This window comes from Prunus persica, chromosome G2 (assembly GCF_000346465.2).
Source record: "Prunus persica cultivar Lovell chromosome G2, Prunus_persica_NCBIv2, whole genome shotgun sequence".
In the NCBI taxonomy this organism is placed as follows: domain Eukaryota; kingdom Viridiplantae; phylum Streptophyta; class Magnoliopsida; order Rosales; family Rosaceae; genus Prunus; species Prunus persica.
Window position 1 is genome coordinate 14,084,120 of NC_034010.1, and position 19,429 is coordinate 14,103,548.

Genomic DNA, 19,429 nt, shown 5'->3' on the forward strand with positions numbered 1-19,429 from the left:
GAGTGGAGAATGGTATGCGCAAAGCTAGGGAAGTGGAGTTAAACCCAAAGGGCTCGGAGCGATCTAAAATCCTAACCATACCTCCAACAAAGGTACGAGAAATTCAAATGAGCACTAAGAATTCACTGCACAAACACCGACTTGAGCGTCGGAGTGGCTTTTGCGGGTACTGACCCCATTTCCTCGTTCATTCTCGGAAACGCGATCCGGAGTTTTTTTCAACCAAGTGCGCGGAATGTCAAGAACCTGTGGAGGTATTTCTTCATGAAAGAAATTTTACTCCAACAAGAGGATTACAAATCAGTTCGCAGACAAGTTAGGCGAGAGAGCCTACGAAACTGTTTATAAAGGAAAGCTTTCTTCTGAAATCTTTGTTACTGTGAAGGTCCTAATAGTTCTAATGGAAACGGGGAAGAGTTCATAAATGAAGTGGGAACAATGGGTCATGTCCACCATGTCAACGTTGTTCGCTTGGTTGGCTTCTGTGCTGATGGATTTAGAAGAGCTCTTGTTTATGAGTTCTTCTCCAGTGGTTGCAAGACTACATTTCATCAACGGGCAAAAAGAATGGGTTCTCTAGTTGGGATAAGTTGCAAGATATTGCCATAGGCATAGCCAGAGGCATTGAATAACTTCACCAAGGATGTGATTGGCGAATCCTCATTTTGATATCAAACCTCGTAATGTTTTGCTAGACCACCACTTCACTCCAAAGATTTTGAACTTTGGTTTAGCAAAGTTATGTTCCAAGGATAAAAACAGCGTCAATGACTACAGATAGGTGGACCATGGGCTAAATTGCACCTGAAGTGTTCTCCAGGAACTTTAGAAATGTGTCCCATAAGTCAGATGTGTATAGTTTTGGAATGCTACTGCTTGAGATGGTAGGAGGAGGGACGAATGTTAGTTCACCCACAGAGAACACCAATGAAATTTAGTACCCTAAATGGATTTATAATCTTCTAGAAGAGGAAGATGACCTACGAATCCATATAGGTGAAGAAGGATATGGTAAAATTCCAAACAAACTTGCAATTCTAGGATTCTGGTGCATCCAATGGTATCCAGTCAATCATCCTTCAATGAAAGTTGTTGTTCAGATGATGGGAGGAGAAAACTTAAACACGCCTCCCAATCCTTTTGCCTCTACAGGTGGCGCACAAACAAATGCGTGTAGGCCTGCAAGAAATCTTAACATTCAGTTAGAAGCGATTCCTGAGTTGAAGTAACATGCGTACTTATATATGTCTATGTACTTATGTACGTAAAATTCATAATTCTATTGGTTCTATTTTCTACTCAAAGTGTATCCATTCTTCCTCAACAACACGTGCCTGCAATGTCTTGGGATAATTAGAAACGAAAAACAAACAACCATCACAATAAGGCATGTGGTGCTATTTGATTGTCTTCATGTTCGAGAACAGATTTGTGAATGAGGTGTTCCTATAACCCTAGCACTACAATGAGTGCTCCTATGAGCCTAACATAAACTTAGTGATAGGGATGCTATTATGGCCCTGAGCATGTACATAGTGCTCAGTGTGTTTCTGACTGAAGCATGTGCTCAGGCACTAGCCCAATACTCAGCATCCCATATGCCTCCAGCATATACTCTCATTGAATATTGCAACGGATCAGATAAAGAAGGAATAGTTGTCCTAAAATCATGACAGAGAACGAACTGAGGCACGACATGATTTAAACTTACATACTGCCTAATCGAGGTATGTAAGTTTTCTTCATCATGATCATGATCCTTGAAAGTTTCAAGGTTCCGAGCTTCCCATTTAAATAAGACCAGTTTTGTGAACTTTTTCTTACAGTATTTGATATTTAGTTATTAGTTGTTACATGTTGACAGAAATAATGTCGGAAGGTAGTGGGGTTGGAAGGATGAAACATCAGAAACTTTCTAAAAAGCAAGAAATCAGTTTTAAGATGCGGGTTACACTAATTGATATGAGCAAATAAATAACGAACTAGAAAGGCAACCAGTGAATTTTCTTCCAAGTCTTAATATCACAGTTCTCTACCTTGCATGAAGGTGTGCCTCTTATCCTTTGCTTCAATATGTAAGTTCAATGGTTCAGGGGCTTCTGACCAAATTATGATCTCCAACTGGGTTCAACTAGTGAACCTGCAAAGTGGTACCATCACTATCGATCCAAGTTTTCTCATTGAATGACAGAGGGTTTCCCTGGTTACCCTTCCACGCTGGGAGACTGGAGAAAGCAAGACTACGAATTACTGATTCGGCGAAAACACTGAAAGAAAAGGTAAGGAAAGATTAATTTGGTGATATACAATTATTATTTAAGGATTAAGGTGAGTATACATCAAGGCATAGACCTTGAGTCGCACATGGGAAAAACTCTGAGAAAGTACAACATCAAGGAACCGAAATGTCACAGTTAACAAAAGGAGGTCTTTATTTAACTGTAGTAACAAATAAAAAATTATAGAGAAAATGTCCAAACCAGTTTATTCTAATACGGACATGTAGCCAAAACACAAACCCAAATATCTCCTAAGTTTCCATTCTTTCTTCGTCTAATTGGCTACCAACATTAGCTGAACAAAACCATCTCTAAGACTGTTATAAATATAGTGCATAAGCAATGTAAGTTGGAATTTTACTAACTTCGGATCTGCCATTAACAAAAAAATCTTATGCCAAATATTGGAAAACTGAGTTGACTGGCCACCAAAATTTCCGAACTTAAATAGAAACGAGATATCAATCAAAGTCATTCAACCTTTAAAATTTATTTGGCCTTACTTTCTACATTGTAATGACATTGATGAAGTCACTTATCAATGCAGAGTACCAGACTTCCAGAATTCCCTTTTAAAAGAAATAAAATAAAATAAAAAGAGCACAAATTCAATGTACATACATTGAAACTTTTGGTTATGTATGGAAATCTTTAAATTCACCAATAAACCTTTAAGTATCAAGAACTCCTAAGACACAATACCCAAACTATTTTATGACCGTTGCACACAGCCTTCAATTATTTTCAAGTTATCAAACCATCAGGCCTTGCACAGAAATGATGTTAAGATCATATACATTCCTGTAGAAAGGTGGAACTTGCAGTAAATCAATTGCTTTAGATGAAAACTAAATTCAAAGAGTTCCCTCCCCGCTACAAATGGTGGACCGATAAGGTAGGACTTATATGAAAATAATTCATAGAATATATATATACAGCATGCATGGACATTTACAGTGCATTTCCTTCACGTTGATGGTTGACAAGGTTCTAATTCACTCAACAAAATATTCTTCTTGTTGCTACATTATTACCCAGCCAACTGCTTTTGTCTCAAAAATATTCTTAGGTCATGTAAGTTTCCAATTTAATCACACATATACATTAACATCCTTGTCCATTATCCTTCAAGCTCAGTAAAATAATCCTAATTTGTAAAAGAAATGGTGGTTCGCAGGTCCAAAATAAATGTAAACTTGAACTCATGACTCAGAAAAAATATATGTATAAATTGTGCCCAAAAGAAATACTCATAAATAAAGTTCGTCGAACACGTCGACCACAATTATTCGTACGAAAGGAGTTGATGGCCTTGCAAAGTCAGAGGACCTCAGATCACCATGGAATTCATCACCAACTTTACATATTTTATTCGTTTTACAAAATGGTTTTGAATTGACCCAACAAACAGGTGACATACACACACTATCAAATTTATCTATTTTCACAAGTCATGCACGTACAAACTAATGGCTCACCAAAAAGTACGATACTAAGTGCCACAGGAGTAAAATATAACAAAGATAAAATAGAGAAACAGTTCACTTCAGTTACCTTGTAATCACTAGACAAGGAGAAAACAAATCCCGTTGACGTTGTTTTCATTAATCCAACTCTTTGCCAGGGCCACATCCACATTCGATGCCACCACCACACGCTTTGCCATTTCCGAAAAACGCCTCTCCAGCATGCTATCCCAATCAACTTCTTACCTTAAAAAGATTGCAAGATAAGATTTCTGCCAATACCTGAATCACTCTTACGGTACATAATTATCATCATAATTCCTCTTAAAGCAACACCAAGCAGAAGATGCTTCTACATTAACTAGATAAGTTAATTTAAATCTACAGATTCAGAAGCCAGTCTTTCTTTTAAAGAATAAAGTCCATGACTGAAATTACAAGTATTACTTGAATCATGTAATTAGATTTTTTTTTCCCCTTTCAGTCTAGTGCCCATAAGAGGACCATAATTTCCAAACTACCTTTAAAGCTTACCTAAATTCTGGAATTCTCCTCTAGGGAGCACTTAAGGAGTTCCCAAGAACATTGCTGGGGCATGTTTCCGATTTGAGTACGAGGGCCCACAATTAAACTTCCCCAACCCATAGACCTTTACACTATGCTAGGTAAGGGGAATGGAAAGTGGAAGGATGAAAAGTACGCAGGTATGGTGGGGATTCTTCATCAGTTGAGTTGTTTGGTACAGTGGAAAGTTCAGACGCAAGCTATCGTAGAAAAGTTATTTTATTATTCTTTCCATAATTATAATTGGTTTGTGATAAAACAAATTGGTATAAAATTGAGAAGACAATGCTATCTTACATTCATATTCCGTCCCCCAATCCATCCAGAAGCGGAGTGATAAAAATATGTTGGGTCCCAAGGGGTTGATCATCCCACCTTCTCTTTGCACCCCATCTCAGATCTTCTTTATAGAATTCATGTATGCTCCTGATATAACCGTTCTTAGTTTGTTAAGGAAGCAATCCTCGCAATCACTGGTAGAAGATGTAACAGGGGACACAAGAGCAATAAGAATAAAATTTTCCCCATTTCCAACATCGATTTCATACAACTCGTGGAAAACTTCTCTGAACTCCTGTATCAATGTTGTGTAAAATGATCTATTTGGAGGAATAACATTTATAGCAAGGATCCCATTATCACAAAGAACTGATCTGGCAGCCAAAAGAACATCGTTCCTAACAAACTCGAATGGTGGAGCAATTATACCATCTCCAGCATCACTTGAATCTAAATCAACTAGCACTACATTAAATTTAGAATCAACGTCATTGCCATCGAGCACAGCACAATCATCCACTATCTCATGAGCACCAACAGAACCAGAACTTTGTCCATTACCTCGACCCGCAAGTTTCTCTATAACTTTTATTGCATCTCCAACGCAAACATTGATATGCTCACCGCCACCATCTTCCAGTCCAAAATACTTCCTAGCAACTCTTAAAACTTCCTTGTCCGCCTCCACACCCACAACCTGAAAACCCAGTTCGGCTTTTAAAAATCCAAGCAAAGCTCCACCCCCAACTCCTAAACACAAAGCTTTCGGCCTAAACCCACTTCGAATCCGACCCTCAATATAAGAAGCAATCAACTGAAGACTTGCCACCATAGGAACCAAATAAGGGTGCACTAAAATACTATTATCCAGCCTAAACTCTACTTCTCCGATTTCCACATAATCCAAACCAAAACCCATGTTGGGAACAATACGTACCTCCGTTTGAACCAAATTGGGCATTCTTTTAAACCTCAAACGCCTCCTGAACTCCCTCTTTGAAGCCTCACCACCACTCTCAATCTCCACATCTTCCACCACCATTTCACCAACCAAAGACCCAACACACCTCTCCAAAACCACACCACAAATCACATTATCCTCATAACTCAAAATGGGTATCTCAGGAATGCCATGTTTGAAGCAAGACTTAGGAGATAAAGCAAGGAAAAGAGGTTTCAAACTCACCCCGAGTTCGCCATCACACGACGAGTCGTTTCTAGCTAGACGGTGGTAGATTGCCCGTGAATGGTGACCGTTGCTGGGCTGGTTGCCGGTGAGGATTAGGCGGGCGATCCCGGGAGAGCTGAGCAGGAGCTGGAGGTGACCGGACTCGGTGGAGAAGATCCAGTCGGACTCCCGTTGTTTGGGGACGAGCATGGCGGCTACTCGGGGTGAGCCGGTGAGTTGAAAAGGTGTGTCGAGGACGGCGACGCGGAGGAGGGTGGTTGAGTTGGAGGGGTTGGGGAAAGTGAAGGTGATGAAACGAGATGGGGTTATGGTTTCGAATCTAGTCTTCTCTAGAGCCATTGATGTTCCAGCTTTTTTGATTAAGAGGTGAACAAAGTCGAAAAATCGTCCTGGGGATTTAAATAGAACAACGTTATTTTGGTACCAAATTCAATTTAAGAAATTGTTAAACTGCTGTTTTGCCTGCTCAACTACGTCATAATTGTCAATTTACTCCCCTTATTATTTTTTCCGTAAATTAAGAATTTAAATTATATGAAAACAGGTAATTTAGGACTGGTCGTCAATTTATTTTAGAGGTCATGTTAGGAAAACCAACTTTATGGACCAATTTATGTATCATCTCTTTAATAGAAGTTAAGTCTACCTATACAATTGGTTTCACGCTCTATTAAAAAAATTGTACACAAGTTGGTATTTAAGGTTGGTCTCCTTAGCATTTTACTTTTTTTAAATGTACATACATTTTTAAACTTAAATAGAAAACAAAAAATTAAAAAAAGAAAATACCTCATCTCCTTCAGCCACCTTCATCTCCCATCCCGATTTAATGCAAAAACATTTGGCTAGGGAATTTATTTATTTTTTTGGTTAAAATGTGTAACTCCATTAAACTGGGAAAAAACCCAAAGAATTAGAGAGCCCAAATCGCAAGGGAAGGGGAGATAACATTGGTGTGAACTAAACACTGGAAAGATAAAGTTATTTTATTGTACAGTTTTTACCAGAATTTGTATGCTATTAATTTTCATAACTTATAAGGCATGTTTGTGTATCAATAATGGGTATGAAAAGAAAGGGAATGATTTTCATTCCTGATTACCTCTGCGTTTACTTGCAATCAGAAATGAAAAAATGTGCAGGCCCTACCTCAAAATCCGTAATCACATCCCTTCAAAATCAGGAATCGAATCAACTAGGAGAAGTAGTTGATCCGATTCCGTTTTTCCCTACTACCTTCCAAAAATAACCTTACCTATAGGTTTAGGGTCAATATCGAAATGGGCCCCGAGGTTTCAATTTCATCAAATTTCATACCTGACATTTCAAAAACTTACCAATTTACATTGGCCGTTACATTGACCATCAAGTCAGACGTTAAATGATGACATGGTAGTCGTGGGACCCACCACATAACCTAACAAGTCAGTCGAAATAGTCCAAACGAAGGGCATTTTTGAAAAAAAAAATTTAAGGAGATATCGCAGCCATAGCTAGTGTCACGGCCCGCATGTTCAAGGCCCAACCCGTTGGATTGATCATGCTAGACCTCTTGGCCCACATGTCCAGATTCGTTGTACAGTAGTAGGTAGACTACGGTTGGTGGCTGTAGTTGGTAGATGCCAGTAGGTGACATTGTATCTTGGCCACCTACCATGATGGTAGGTGGGATAGGGAATGTATATAAGGAGGATGTCACATTGTGAATCCTCACCTCACAACTTGTAAAGCATTGAGTAGCAATACAAGCATATATTCTCCCAAACGTTCTTAAGCGTTCTTATTGTGTTCTTGCTCTTGCGATTGTTCTTTGCTTGTTTCGATCTTGTATTGTAGGAAGGAGGCTGACTTAGCTTGTTCGAGAGGCGATCAAGTCTAAGGCCGCACGGAAGGAAGACTCCGAAAAAGTCATCCCGTGACAGTTGGTATCAGAGCAAAAGCTCAAATCATTCAAAGAAGCATGTCGAAGAGCGGATCAGATGTGGAGACAGACCTGTCCAAGGTCAACATGGATCGTGGGGGCAAATCAAAGAGGGAACGATCTAGAGATGTGGTGGCCATGATGGAGAAGCGGCTTTCTAAGATGGAGATTGCCGTGGTCGAGTTCGATCAACGACTAGAGGAGGATGTCCTTACGAAGGGGGGCTTCGAAGCTGTAGTGGATGAGTTTCAAGGCCAATTCCAGGGAGTCCTCAACTCCGCGCTAGATGGCATCAAACTAGATGTTCAAGCCAAGCTGGATCACTTCTTAGCGGAGCTTACTTCGCTTCGTGATGAGATGAAGGATGTGAAGGGAGATTGGGCTTTGTGCAAGGAAGCTGTCTTGAACAAGACCCGAACTCCGAAGGAACCGAAGGTGCTAGATTCTTTCAAGCCCAAATCCTATAATGGGAAGAGGGAGGCGAAGGAGCTGGACACTTTCTTGTGGAATATCGAAAGGTATTTCAAGTATCTGAAGCTCGAGGATGATGAGCCCAAGATCAATGCGGCAACGTTGTTTCTCACCGACAATGCTCTCATGTGGTGGCGTCGTCGATCTATGGAGATCGAACAAGGTACGTTTACACTTGAGACTTGGGACGATTTTAAGAAGGATATTATGTCGCATTTCTATCCAGAGAATGCCAAGTATGAGGCAAAGGAGAAGCTAAGATGGCTGAAGCAAACTGGGAGCGTGAAGGACTATGTAGCCACGTTCACCAACCTGTTGTTCAAGGTGCCTAGCATGACAGATAAAGACAAGCTCATGTACTTCATGAGTGGCCTACAGAATTGGGCAAAGCTGGAGTTACAAAGGAGACACGTCCAAACCTTGTCAGAGGCGATTGCTGCAGCTGAGTCTCTTGTTGAGTTCAAGAGAAGTAGTCAAGGCGACTCCAAGTTCAAAGGAAAGAAAGGCAACAGTGGATCCGGTGGGGGAGACAACAAGCCAAAAGAGGGTAGCAAGTCAGGAGACAAGTCTGACAGTCACAAGTCATCCTGGAAGAAGAATGACAAAGGTGACAAAGGGAAAGACAAGTCGAAGCTAGCTTGCTACTTGTGCGAGGGAGCGCACATGATGCGGGATTGTCCGAAGAAGAAAGCTCTGAATGCTATGAACTAAGAGAAGGGGGAGGAGGCCGAGAGGGAAGCAGGAATGGGGGCCATTCGCCGCTTCAATGCCTTGCAGGCCAAAGGAGCTCAACCACAGGTTTAAGCGAAAGGAGTGATGTTCGTCGATGCCATGGTGAATGGCAAGACAACCCGTTGCCTAGTGGATACCGGTGCTTCGCACAACTTTATGTCCGTGCAGGAAGCAAAGAGACTTGGGTGTCGAGTCTCGAAGGAAGCAGGCAGTATGAAGACGGTGAATTCAACTGCCAAGCCCATTGATGGAGTAGCTCGTGGTGTGGAGCTACACATTGCCACTTGGAAGGGAGTAGCTGACTTCTCCGTGATCTCGATGGATGACTACGATGTCGTGCTAGGAATGGAGTTCATGGACAAGGTAAAGGCATTTCCCATTCCATTTTACAATACTATGTGCATTGCACAGGGTGGAGCAATGCCATGCATGGTGCCGGTAGTGAGGCAACAAAGCGAGACGAAGCTTTTGTCAGCCATGCAATTTTCCAAGTCTTGGAAGAAGGGCGAACCGACGTTCCTTGCAACTATGAAGATGGAAATAGTTGAGAAGGAAGTCCAACCAGTCCCGAAAGCTGTGGAGGCAATCCTTAAGGAGTTTGCAGATGTCATGCCCAAGGAGTTGCCCAAAACCTTACCACCTAGGAGAGAGGTGGATCATGCCATTGAGTTGGAATCGGGTGCCAAACCCCCTGCCAAAGCGCCGTACCAGATGGCACCTCCTAAGTTGGAGGAATTGAGGAAGCAGTTGAAGCAGTTGTTGGACGCGGGTTACATCCAACCGTCCAAGGCCCCCTATAGTGCCCCAGTTCTTTTCCAGAAGAAGAGGGAGGGAACACTGAGGTTGTGTATCGACTACAGGGCGCTAAACAAGGTGACCATCAAAAACAAGTATCCAATCCCTTTGATTGCAGATTTGTTTGATCAGTTGGGAGGAGCGAAGTACTTCACCAAGTTGGACTTGCGCTCTGGATACTATCAAGTGAGGATCGCACCGGGAGATGAATCGAAGACCGCATGTGTGATAAGATATGGGTCTTACGAGTTCCTGGTCATGCCGTTCGGCTTGACTAATGCCCCTGCAACATTTTGCACTCTTATGAACAAGGTATTCCATCCTTTCTTGGACAAGTTTGTTGTGGTTTACATCGATGATATTGTGGTGTACAGCAATTCTCTGGAGGAACACCTTAAGCATTTACAGAAGGTCTTCCAAGTTCTAAGGGAGAACCAGCTCTATGTGAAGAGGGAGAAGTGCTCATTTGTCCAAGAAGAGGTTGAGTTCCTTGGTCACAAGATACGGGGAGGACAATTGCTCATGGAGGAGGGCAAGGTGCGAGCCATTCAAGAGTGGGAACCGCCAATCAAGGTACCTGAGTTGCGGTCTTTCCTTGGATTGGTGAACTACTATCGCAGGTTCATCAAGGGATATTCAGCCATAGCCGCCCCCTTGACGGACTTGCTAAAGAAGAATAAGACGTGGGAGTGGACACCCCGATGTCAGCATGCCTTCGATGAGTTGAAGAGGGCTCTTATGGAGGAACCAGTGCTGAGACTTCCGGATCTTAGCAAACCTTTTGAGGTACACACTGATGCATCAGATTTTGCTATTGGTGGTGTACTCATGCAGGATGGACACCCATTGGCTTTCGAGAGTCGGAAGCTCAATGACACGGAGCGGAGGTATACCGTTCAAGAGAAGGAGATGACAGCCGTAGTGCACTGCTTGCGGACTTGGAGGCACTACTTACTTGGTTCTCAGTTCGTGGTCAAGACTGACAATATTGCCACAAGCTACTTTCAGTCCCAACAGAAGTTGTCACCCAAGCAGGCTAGGTGGCAAGACTTCTTGGCGGAGTTTGACTACAAACTGGAGTATAAGCAAGGGAAGACGAATGTCGTTGCCGATGCCTTAAGCAGGAAGACCATACTAGCAGCTGTCACTCAACCCCAGAGTTCTCTCATGCAGAGGATACGAGAGGGCTTGTTGCATGATCCCCAAGCCAAAAGTCTATTGGAGCTTGTCAAAGATGGGAAGACAAGAAGATTTTGGCCCGATGATGGGGTTCTCTATGCAACAGGGAAGAGGATCTATGTTCCAAGGTGGGACAATCTGAGGCGAGAGCTACTGAAGGAGTGTCATGACTCGAAGTGGGCAGGACATCCGGGCACTCATCGGACATTAGCCTTGATGAGTGAAGCTTACTATTGGCCACAGATGCGGGAAGATGTAGACTCGTTCGTGCGGACTTGTCTTGTATGTCAACAAGACAAGACATTGCAGAAGCAGCCGGGTGGGTTGCTAGAGCCACTTCTTGTTCCAACCAGACCATGGGAGAGTTTGTCCATGGACTTCATTGTGAGTCTACCCAAGTCGGAAGGGTGTGGCTCAATTTTGGTGGTGGTCGACAGGTTCACCAAGTATGCTACCTTCATCCCCGCACCGACAGATTGCAATGCGGAGGAAGCTGCACGCTTGTTTCTGAAGCATGTGGTGAAGTTTTGGGGGATCCCCAAGAGTATTATCAGTGATCGTGACACTCGCTTCACTGGTAAACTTTGGACGGAGCTCTTCAGGCTACTTGGCTCACAGTTGAACTTCTCTACCAGCTTTCACCCGCAGACAGATGGTCAGACGGAGAGGGTGAATGCACTATTGGAGCTATACTTGAGGCACTATGTGAGTGCCAACCAGCGAGATTGGGCAAAGTTGTTGGATATTGCTCAGTTCTCATACAACTTGCAGCGGTCGGAGTCGACAGGGTCAAGTCCTTTTGAGTTGGCAACAGGACAACAACCTATAACACCGAACACAGTGGTGTCAGGCTACACGGGGAGTAGCCCTGCTGCATACAAGACAGCCAAGGAGTGGCAGGTGACTAATGAGCTGGCTCGGGTTCAATTGGAGAAGGCAACTCGGAAGATGAAGAAATGGGCGGACAAGCATCGGCGGGACGTTGTGTTCCAACCAGGTGATCTGGTCTTTGTGAAGCTCAACCCTTCTCAACACAAGTCCACTAGAAGATTGCACAAGGCTTTGTTGAGAAGATATGAGGGTCCATTTCCTATCATCCGATCAGTGGGAAGAGCTGCTTACCGTGTGGAACTACCACCTCGATTGAAGATTCATCCGGTGTTCCACGTGAGCAATCTCAAGCCCTACCATGCCGACCCCGAGGAGCCAAGTCGTGGAGAGTCTCAACGAGCTCCACCTTTGATGGTGACTTCATTTGACAAGGAGGTTGAGTGCGTCATGGCCAAGCGAGAGGTACGACGCAAGGGTATACCGAGTTACTTTGAGTACTTTGTCAAATGGAAGGGCCTGCCAGAGTCCGAAGGCAATTGGGAGAAAGAAGAGTCCTTGTGGAAGTATAAGGACATCATCGAAGCATTCGAACGAGACGGATCTACCACGGCAACGAGGACGTTACCGGATTAGGTGGGGGAGAATGTCACGGCCCGCATGTTCAAGGCCCAACCCGTTGGATTGATCATGCTAGACCTCTTGGCCCACATGTCCAGATTCGTTGTACAGTAGTAGGTAGACTACGGTTGGTGGCTGTAGTTGGTAGATGCCGGTAGGTGACATTGTATCTTGGCCACCTACCATGATGGTAGGTGGGATAGGGAATGTATATAAGGAGGATGTCACATTGTGAATCCTCACCTCACAACTTGTAAAGCATTGAGTAGCAATACAAGCATATATTCTCCCAAACGTTCTTAAGCGTTCTTATTGTGTTCTTGCTCTTGCGATTGTTCTTTGCTTGTTTCGATCTTGTATTGTAGGAAGGAGGCTGACTTAGCTTGTTCGAGAGGCGATCAAGTCTAAGGCCGCACGGAAGGAAGACTCCGAAAAAGTCATCCCGTGACACTAGGCACACCTTCCAAGGCTATCATTCCAATATCCAAGGCTTGGACAATGAAATCGAACAAAACAAAGGAAAAAATAGGTTGTTTCTGAGTTTTTGAGAAAGACTGAGAGAGGGTTTCTTCGAAATCTTGAAATAATCTTCATCCAGTGCAAAAATCAAACTGCAAACGGAGGTTTCGGAAATATCTGAAGAACATGAGTTGGGCACTTCGTCCCAAAGGAAATGGACAACCTTTCTATGGTACTTATAGGTTACTGTGCTAAGATTCTTGGTAGTTTGTGTTTTTAGTGAAACTTGCAAACAGTGAGTCTTGAGTAATTGTGTATTGCATGTTGGAAAAAAGGATTTTATAATGGATGTTGATTGTGAGTTTTGAGTTAGGTGTTTCTTACTATTATGTGTGTACTGGCATGGAAAGTTTGGCTTTTGTGTCTTTTTGTTTAGTAAAATGATTTATGTCTTATATATTTGGAAAATGATTTGTGTCTTTTTGTATTTGTAAACAGCCTTGAACGTATTGTTTGGTAAAAGTTATGTGTGGCTTTTGACATACAGGGGATGAGGATGGATTTTCTATTGAAATGTACCACAATGGTGAACTAAGAGGTAACTATTATATGAATGGGTCTGTTGATTGGTTTGATTATTGTGATAAGAATACAATGTCAATGATTGAGATAGATGGCATGGTAAAGGAGTTAGGATACAAAGATATCATTAACTATTGGTACAGTATTCCAGGTGGTTATTTTGATGGTGGCCTAAGTAAGCTGAGTGAGGATGCATATGTCTTAGACATGCTAATATTTGTGCCAGACACTAGGTTGATAAATATATTCTTAGAACATGTGTTAGCATGCAGTCAAGAGCAGTTTTGCAGTCAAGTGGCTTCAAACATATTTATAAATTTGGATGATGATTTTGGGACCAACACTGGGGTAGTGATTGAAGAGCTTGATGACAATTATGGTGCCATTGTTCCAATTGGTGGGGGAGTATCCCAGGTGGGAGAGGTAAAAAAACAAGTGTTGTAATAGAAGAGTTGAATCAAGAAGGGTTTAATGAACAAGTAGGTGGACAAGGCAAAGAGTTGAATGAAGAAGGGTTGAATTAAGAAGGGTTGACTGATCAAGCTTCTAAACAAGGCAAAGAAAAGGCTATCATCAATACCACTGTGAATAATGAGGGTTATTTTGACAAAGGCAAAGGCAAACATAAAGTGACAGATGACATGTCACATAGGGTCAAGCGTGCTTTTGGTAAAAAAAGACGTAGGGGTTTGAGGAGGAAAAATAATGTTCAACAGAAAGACAAAGAAGCTATGGAATGAGCTGTTAAGGGCATTAGGACCGAGTCCAAAAGTCATTCCATGAAGTTGAGAACTGGAAGAAGATATGCAAATGCTACAGACTTCGAAGATTTTGATGATGATTCTGCTAATAGTGAGGACTCAGATTATGTGAAGTCCAAGAACTTTGGTGACGATGAAGATGATGTTTTTTTTGACAAAAAAAATGGGTGGATGACCAAACTAGATGGACAGGGGTTAAAGAAACTGGGAATGGGCTACTCCTGATTGGCCTATAGATGTTGAATTGGATTCTAAATATTCTGAGTGCAAGGATTATGCCAAGTGTAATTCTGACGATGAAGGTGATAAGAATTGGACAGAGTTCAATGCTATAACTGACATGGCAGATCCAAAATTTGAGATTGGCATGTTGTTTACTGATTATAAGGTCTTTAGGGCAGCTGTCAGAGAACACTCCATCTTGCAGAAACGGGATGTTGTGTTTATTAGGAATAAGGCTTTGAATTTGAAGGTAGTTTGTGGGGACCTAAATTGTGAGTGGATGATATATGATTCAAAAATGTAACATGAGAACACATTGCAAGTGAAGACATATGTAGGTGAGCACACATGTACATAGTTATGGGAGAACCCTACTGTCAAGTCAACTTGGATAAGCAAGAAATATATTGAGACATTGAAGACCAATCCTCATTGGCCAGTCAGCTCATTCAAGAAGACTGTTGAGAAGGATTATAATACAGGGGTGTCAAGACAATAAGTGTATAGGGCAAAAGATAAGGCACTAATGTAACACCCCGACTCCAATTTAAATATTTATTTTAAACGATTTAAATAAAATTACGAATTTACCCTTGAGTTAGGGGTAAAATGGTCACTTTCTTCTTCGGAAGGATTTTTGGACCACGAGTGGTATTTTTGGGTAGTTGGTACCGAGACGATTTCGTAGACATGCGGTAGGCTTGAATCGGGGTTGTAACGAGAAAGTTACGGGCAAAATAGTGTCAGTGGCAAACTTGTAAATATTTCGAAAAGGGTTAGGGTAAAAATCAGATTTTTCCAGTTTTACCTCACTTTCTCTCTCTTCCTCCCGATTCTCTCTCTCTCTCCCGCGTCCCTCTTCCTCCTTCTCCGATTTGCAGACGCGGAGCCGCCGCCACAGACCACGGCCAGCCCCGAGACCGGACCCAAAACGACCGGCCAGACCTCGCCGACGTCCCCCGATCCATCTCCAGCCGTCAGCCGCCGCCTCGTGGCCGGAAAATACAGATTTCAGGCCGATCCTTGTCTGAGCTTCCAGTCGATCGTTCTCTCTCCTCCGAGCACTATTTCAGACGGGTGAGGTATGGTTTCTCATTCAATTTTCGAGTTCTAGCTGATGATGGTATAGGTATTCATTGATTTTGAGTCTAGAAAACCGATTAGAAATCTAGGTTTTGGGCCGAATTTCAAAATGAAATTCCGGCCAGTTGCCGGCCGAATTGGAGCTTCTCGTAGTTGAATGAAGTGATCCTGACCTCGAGTAGAAGCTAGGGTAGGAAGGGTGAGCTCGGGTGTGGAGTTTTTCCGTCACCGGAATTACTCTGCACACCCACGCGCTGCCGGCCCGTGTGGCGGCGCGTGGGCGAGTCTGGTGAGGATGTAAATTGACCCGATGAGATCCTTAGGTTGTCACGAGCGCATAGGAATTCGCGGATCTCGATTCGGATGTCGTTTGGCTATCGAACGGATTTTCGCATATTATGCGTTATCCGGGTTCGATAGGTTCCGACCGTTAGATCTTTCCCAATTTAAAATGTGTTGTTCTAGGTATTCCTAGGACCGTATGGGACTTCATGAATTCTGAATCGGAGCCCCGGATGTTCCGATTCAAAAATGCAAAGTTTGCGGGTTAGCGATAACCGTAAAATCGTGAACGCTTCCTAAACCTGTAATGGGACCTTAGGATACCATCTTCGACGTGCACGTATGGGAAATTTGGGGAGTTAAGCATTTAATTTGTAATTTCCGCTTAGACGTGGTTTTTATATTAATTAACGGTTCGTATCTCGGAATAGGTATCTCGACTGCACGCACGCAGCAAGCAGGACCTTCACGTGGTCAGGCAGCGAGGGAATACTTGTGAGTGGACTTTGTTTTAATCATATGCCTGGTTTTAATTAATGAAAGATTTTGCATAATGTTTTAAATGGCTCCTGGATTTTATGTATTATATGCATGAATTAATTTTGATGGGTGTATAGCAATGGGCAATATATTATGAGTTTGGCCTTTTGGGTTTTGAGAGGGTATTTCATGTATAGATTGTGGGGAAGTACATTTTGATATATATTCTTTTAGAGGAGATATTTGGGTTGTTGGAGAGTGATATGGAAGTATGTGATTAGAGAGGAGTTGTGGGATTACACTACGTAAGTACCTTCCCCAGTTACTAGTCTCACTCGCGGCGTTGGATGTTCCGGCGGGTGAGACACTTTCCGTATGCGGCGTTGGATGTTCCGGCGTACGGAAAGACTGTGTATAGAGTTTAGGGTCATCACCATGGCGTTGGATGTTCCGGTGTGTGATGATCCAGTCTGCGCGCGTAGGACATAGTTTGAGAGCTACACATGGCGTTGGATGTTCCGGTGTGTGAGCTTTGGAGTTTCGTCCCCCGGTTGGACTGCTCATCCCTAGACGCAGGATAGTACCTGGAAATCCTGCGGACTAGTCAAACGATCCCCCAGTTGGATTGTTTTCCCCGGTACCTAGGTGGTGTGATGAGTATATCGTATAGTATATATTTATAGTTATTTATATATGTATTTATATGTACATTTATTGAATATGTATAGTAGTGTGTGAAATGATTTGGTGTTGTTTATTAGTTGACAGGAGTGGTGAGTTTGAGGGAATGGGGTTCTTTTTGGAAAGAGTTGACTGATGTTTTAGAAGAGTTTTAATGAAACATGTTTTGAGTAGATTAATTATTGGATTGTGAAACTGCATGACTTGTGCATTATTTTTACATGGTGGGGTTACTATGTTGTTTTAACTGCAAACCTGTTTTTGTCCACTCACATGTTTTCTATTTTGCGCCCCCCAGCCAGTAGTTGCTCCTGGAAGTACAAGTGGTGTCTGCAGCGGAGTCAGTGCATCTTTATAATTAAGAACTGTGTAAATTCTTATACTCAACTGTTCTTGTAATCTAAATTCAGTAGATGCTCTGTATGCCACGGTAGATTTTTACTTGTGAGGCCGGAGGCCACTCTAGTATGACTTGTGTGTGTTTGAAAGCATGCTGCTGGTTGGGATTAGTAGTACTGTGTGTTGCAGGTTGAATGAATTTTGTTGGGATTGCTTAAATTGCAGGGGAGACTCTGCCAAAATTTTGGTAGAAAGTCTCGGTTATTAAGTAGGTGGGCCCGGCATCGGGAGGATGTCGGGATCAAGACGGGGTCCGCCTCGGTCTTTGGGAAATTCCGGGGCGGGTCCTGTCAACTAAAGCTTATTGAGGGCACTTTCAATGAACAATATTCAAGAATTTGGGATTATTGTGAAGAATTAAGGAACACTAATCCAAGAACCATAGCAATGGTTAAGTGTGATTCCCAAGAACAGTTGGGGGCAACCAGAGTTTCAAAGGTTATATGTTTATTTAGGAGCTGCTAAAGAAGGCTTCAAAGCTGGATGCAGGCCCATTATAGGTTTAGATGGGTGCTTTTTGAAGAGTGTTTATGCAGGGCAACTGTTAATTGCAGTGGGTATAGATGCCAACAATGAAATCTGGGTGATTGCATATGCAGTTGTGGAATCAGAGTGCCAGGATTCTTGGATTTGGTTTCTGGAGCTTTTGGTTAAGGATTGTGAGATTGTTAATCAATTTGGCTTCACCTTTATATCTGACAAACAAAAAGGTTTACTGCCTGCTTTTGAACAAGTGGTCCCTAATTGTGACCACAGCTTCTGTGTAAGACACTTTTTTACCAACTACTCCATGAAGTTCGAAGCAAAAGGCTTGAGAGACAAGTTTTGGGAAGCATCATATGCAACCACTATCCCCCACTTTACAAGGGCCATGGAAGAACTTAAAATACTGTCCAAGGATGCATATCAATGGCTCACCACTCTACATAAATCACTAGATAAACCCTCACGAGGAATACACAGCACACCACCCATGCCAAGTCTCCTAATCAAACCTCCCATTTGGACAACAATCATTAGAGTCTAAGCAAGAAAAGTAATATCTGGCTTCATCTCCTGAAAAAGATTCTTGAGATTACGGAACTTACGAAGGTTGTCAAACCCCTATACTTTCCATCTTAACACAAACATGACGGTGGTAGAGGGGCTTCTCAAACTACCAATATAAAAAAACAGATGTCGTAACCGCCAAGGACGAGGAACCTACCGACGCGAAGGCAAAAAAGAGCCGTCAAGGTTACCACATCAAAGACAACCACCATGAAGAGTTGTCGTACAGAGGAGAAACCTACCCAGAATATCAAAAAGGGGAAGAAAGCGAACGACATCAATAACCCAAATCAACATACCAAGTGTAGCCAAAAAGGTGGAGAGGGAGCAGCAAAAAACAACAATAGTGAGGATGGTAGGGCAACAAAACCCTAACCATGGACCCCATATCGCTGAAGCGAACGAGCAACAGCGCGAAGCCAAAAGGAAAAAGACGATACTCGAGGAAACAAACGCCCAGAATCTGAGTGAGATAGAAACGCCGCCAGCACCCTGGAATCAAAACAATGAGAGAATACATCGACTCAACGTGGAAGGAAACCCAACCCTAATTTTTTCGCTCGGCTTTCCTCGTTATCGAGAGAGTGACCCCCTTTACTTCCCCTGCAAGTCGATGACTAGCTCGGCAAGTATGATGCTTATTGATTCAATTAGTTGTATGTTGTTGTCATAACTTATAAAATTGTGGGACATATATGTTAGAATTCATAACTTATTGATTTCTTTTCTTTTTTTTTCTAAAATAAAATCTTTAGAAATATAGAATACTGTTTAAGAATACAAAAACATACAACAACTACTTAATTAAATAGTGTTTCCTATTATTGTACAAAAACATTGTTGATAACAACAAACTTTCTAACCTAACATGTAAACCATATTGGACTTTATTAGTGTTGTACAATTAGTACGTTCCACCATAAATAAAAAATTATGAATTGACATCGTATTGTAACTTAATCAAGTCGAAGAAACTCATGTCTTTAATATTGAGATGAATTAAATTGGTTATGCATTTATGAGGTACTAAGGGGTTTTCATATTCCATATAAACTCGGACACTTAATAAATCGGGTCAATGGAGCACACCCGTGTTTGCCAACAAC

The 19,429-nt window shown here is 42.3% G+C and overlaps 1 protein-coding gene and 1 long non-coding RNA gene across 10 annotated transcripts; one reads left to right on the forward strand and one right to left on the reverse strand.

Annotated features, from left to right (window-relative positions):
* LOC18785875 (methyltransferase-like protein 13) lies at nt 647–6,187 on the reverse strand. Of its 9 annotated transcripts, XM_020556688.1 has the most exons (5): nt 4,607–6,187; nt 4,280–4,509; nt 3,834–3,991; nt 2,037–2,267; nt 647–1,179 (listed from the first exon to the last, which is right to left on the reverse strand). In XM_020556688.1, the coding sequence occupies exon 1, from the start codon at nt 6,114–6,116 to the stop codon at nt 4,704–4,706; it is 1,413 nt and encodes a 470-aa protein (XP_020412277.1). In that variant the 5' UTR covers nt 6,117–6,187; the 3' UTR covers nt 647–1,179; nt 2,037–2,267; nt 3,834–3,991; nt 4,280–4,509; nt 4,607–4,703. The 9 variants fall into 9 exon arrangements, with proteins under 9 accessions (XP_020412277.1, XP_020412282.1, XP_020412280.1 ...); XM_020556693.1 differs by lacking the exon at nt 4,280–4,509 and having other exon boundaries at nt 3,834–3,983; XM_020556691.1 differs by lacking the exon at nt 4,280–4,509 and having other exon boundaries at nt 3,834–3,986.
* LOC109947580 lies at nt 15,004–17,503 on the forward strand. The gene is made up of 3 exons (XR_002270343.1): nt 15,004–15,430; nt 16,145–16,208; nt 17,173–17,503. It is a non-coding gene; the product is annotated as an uncharacterized LOC109947580 (long non-coding RNA).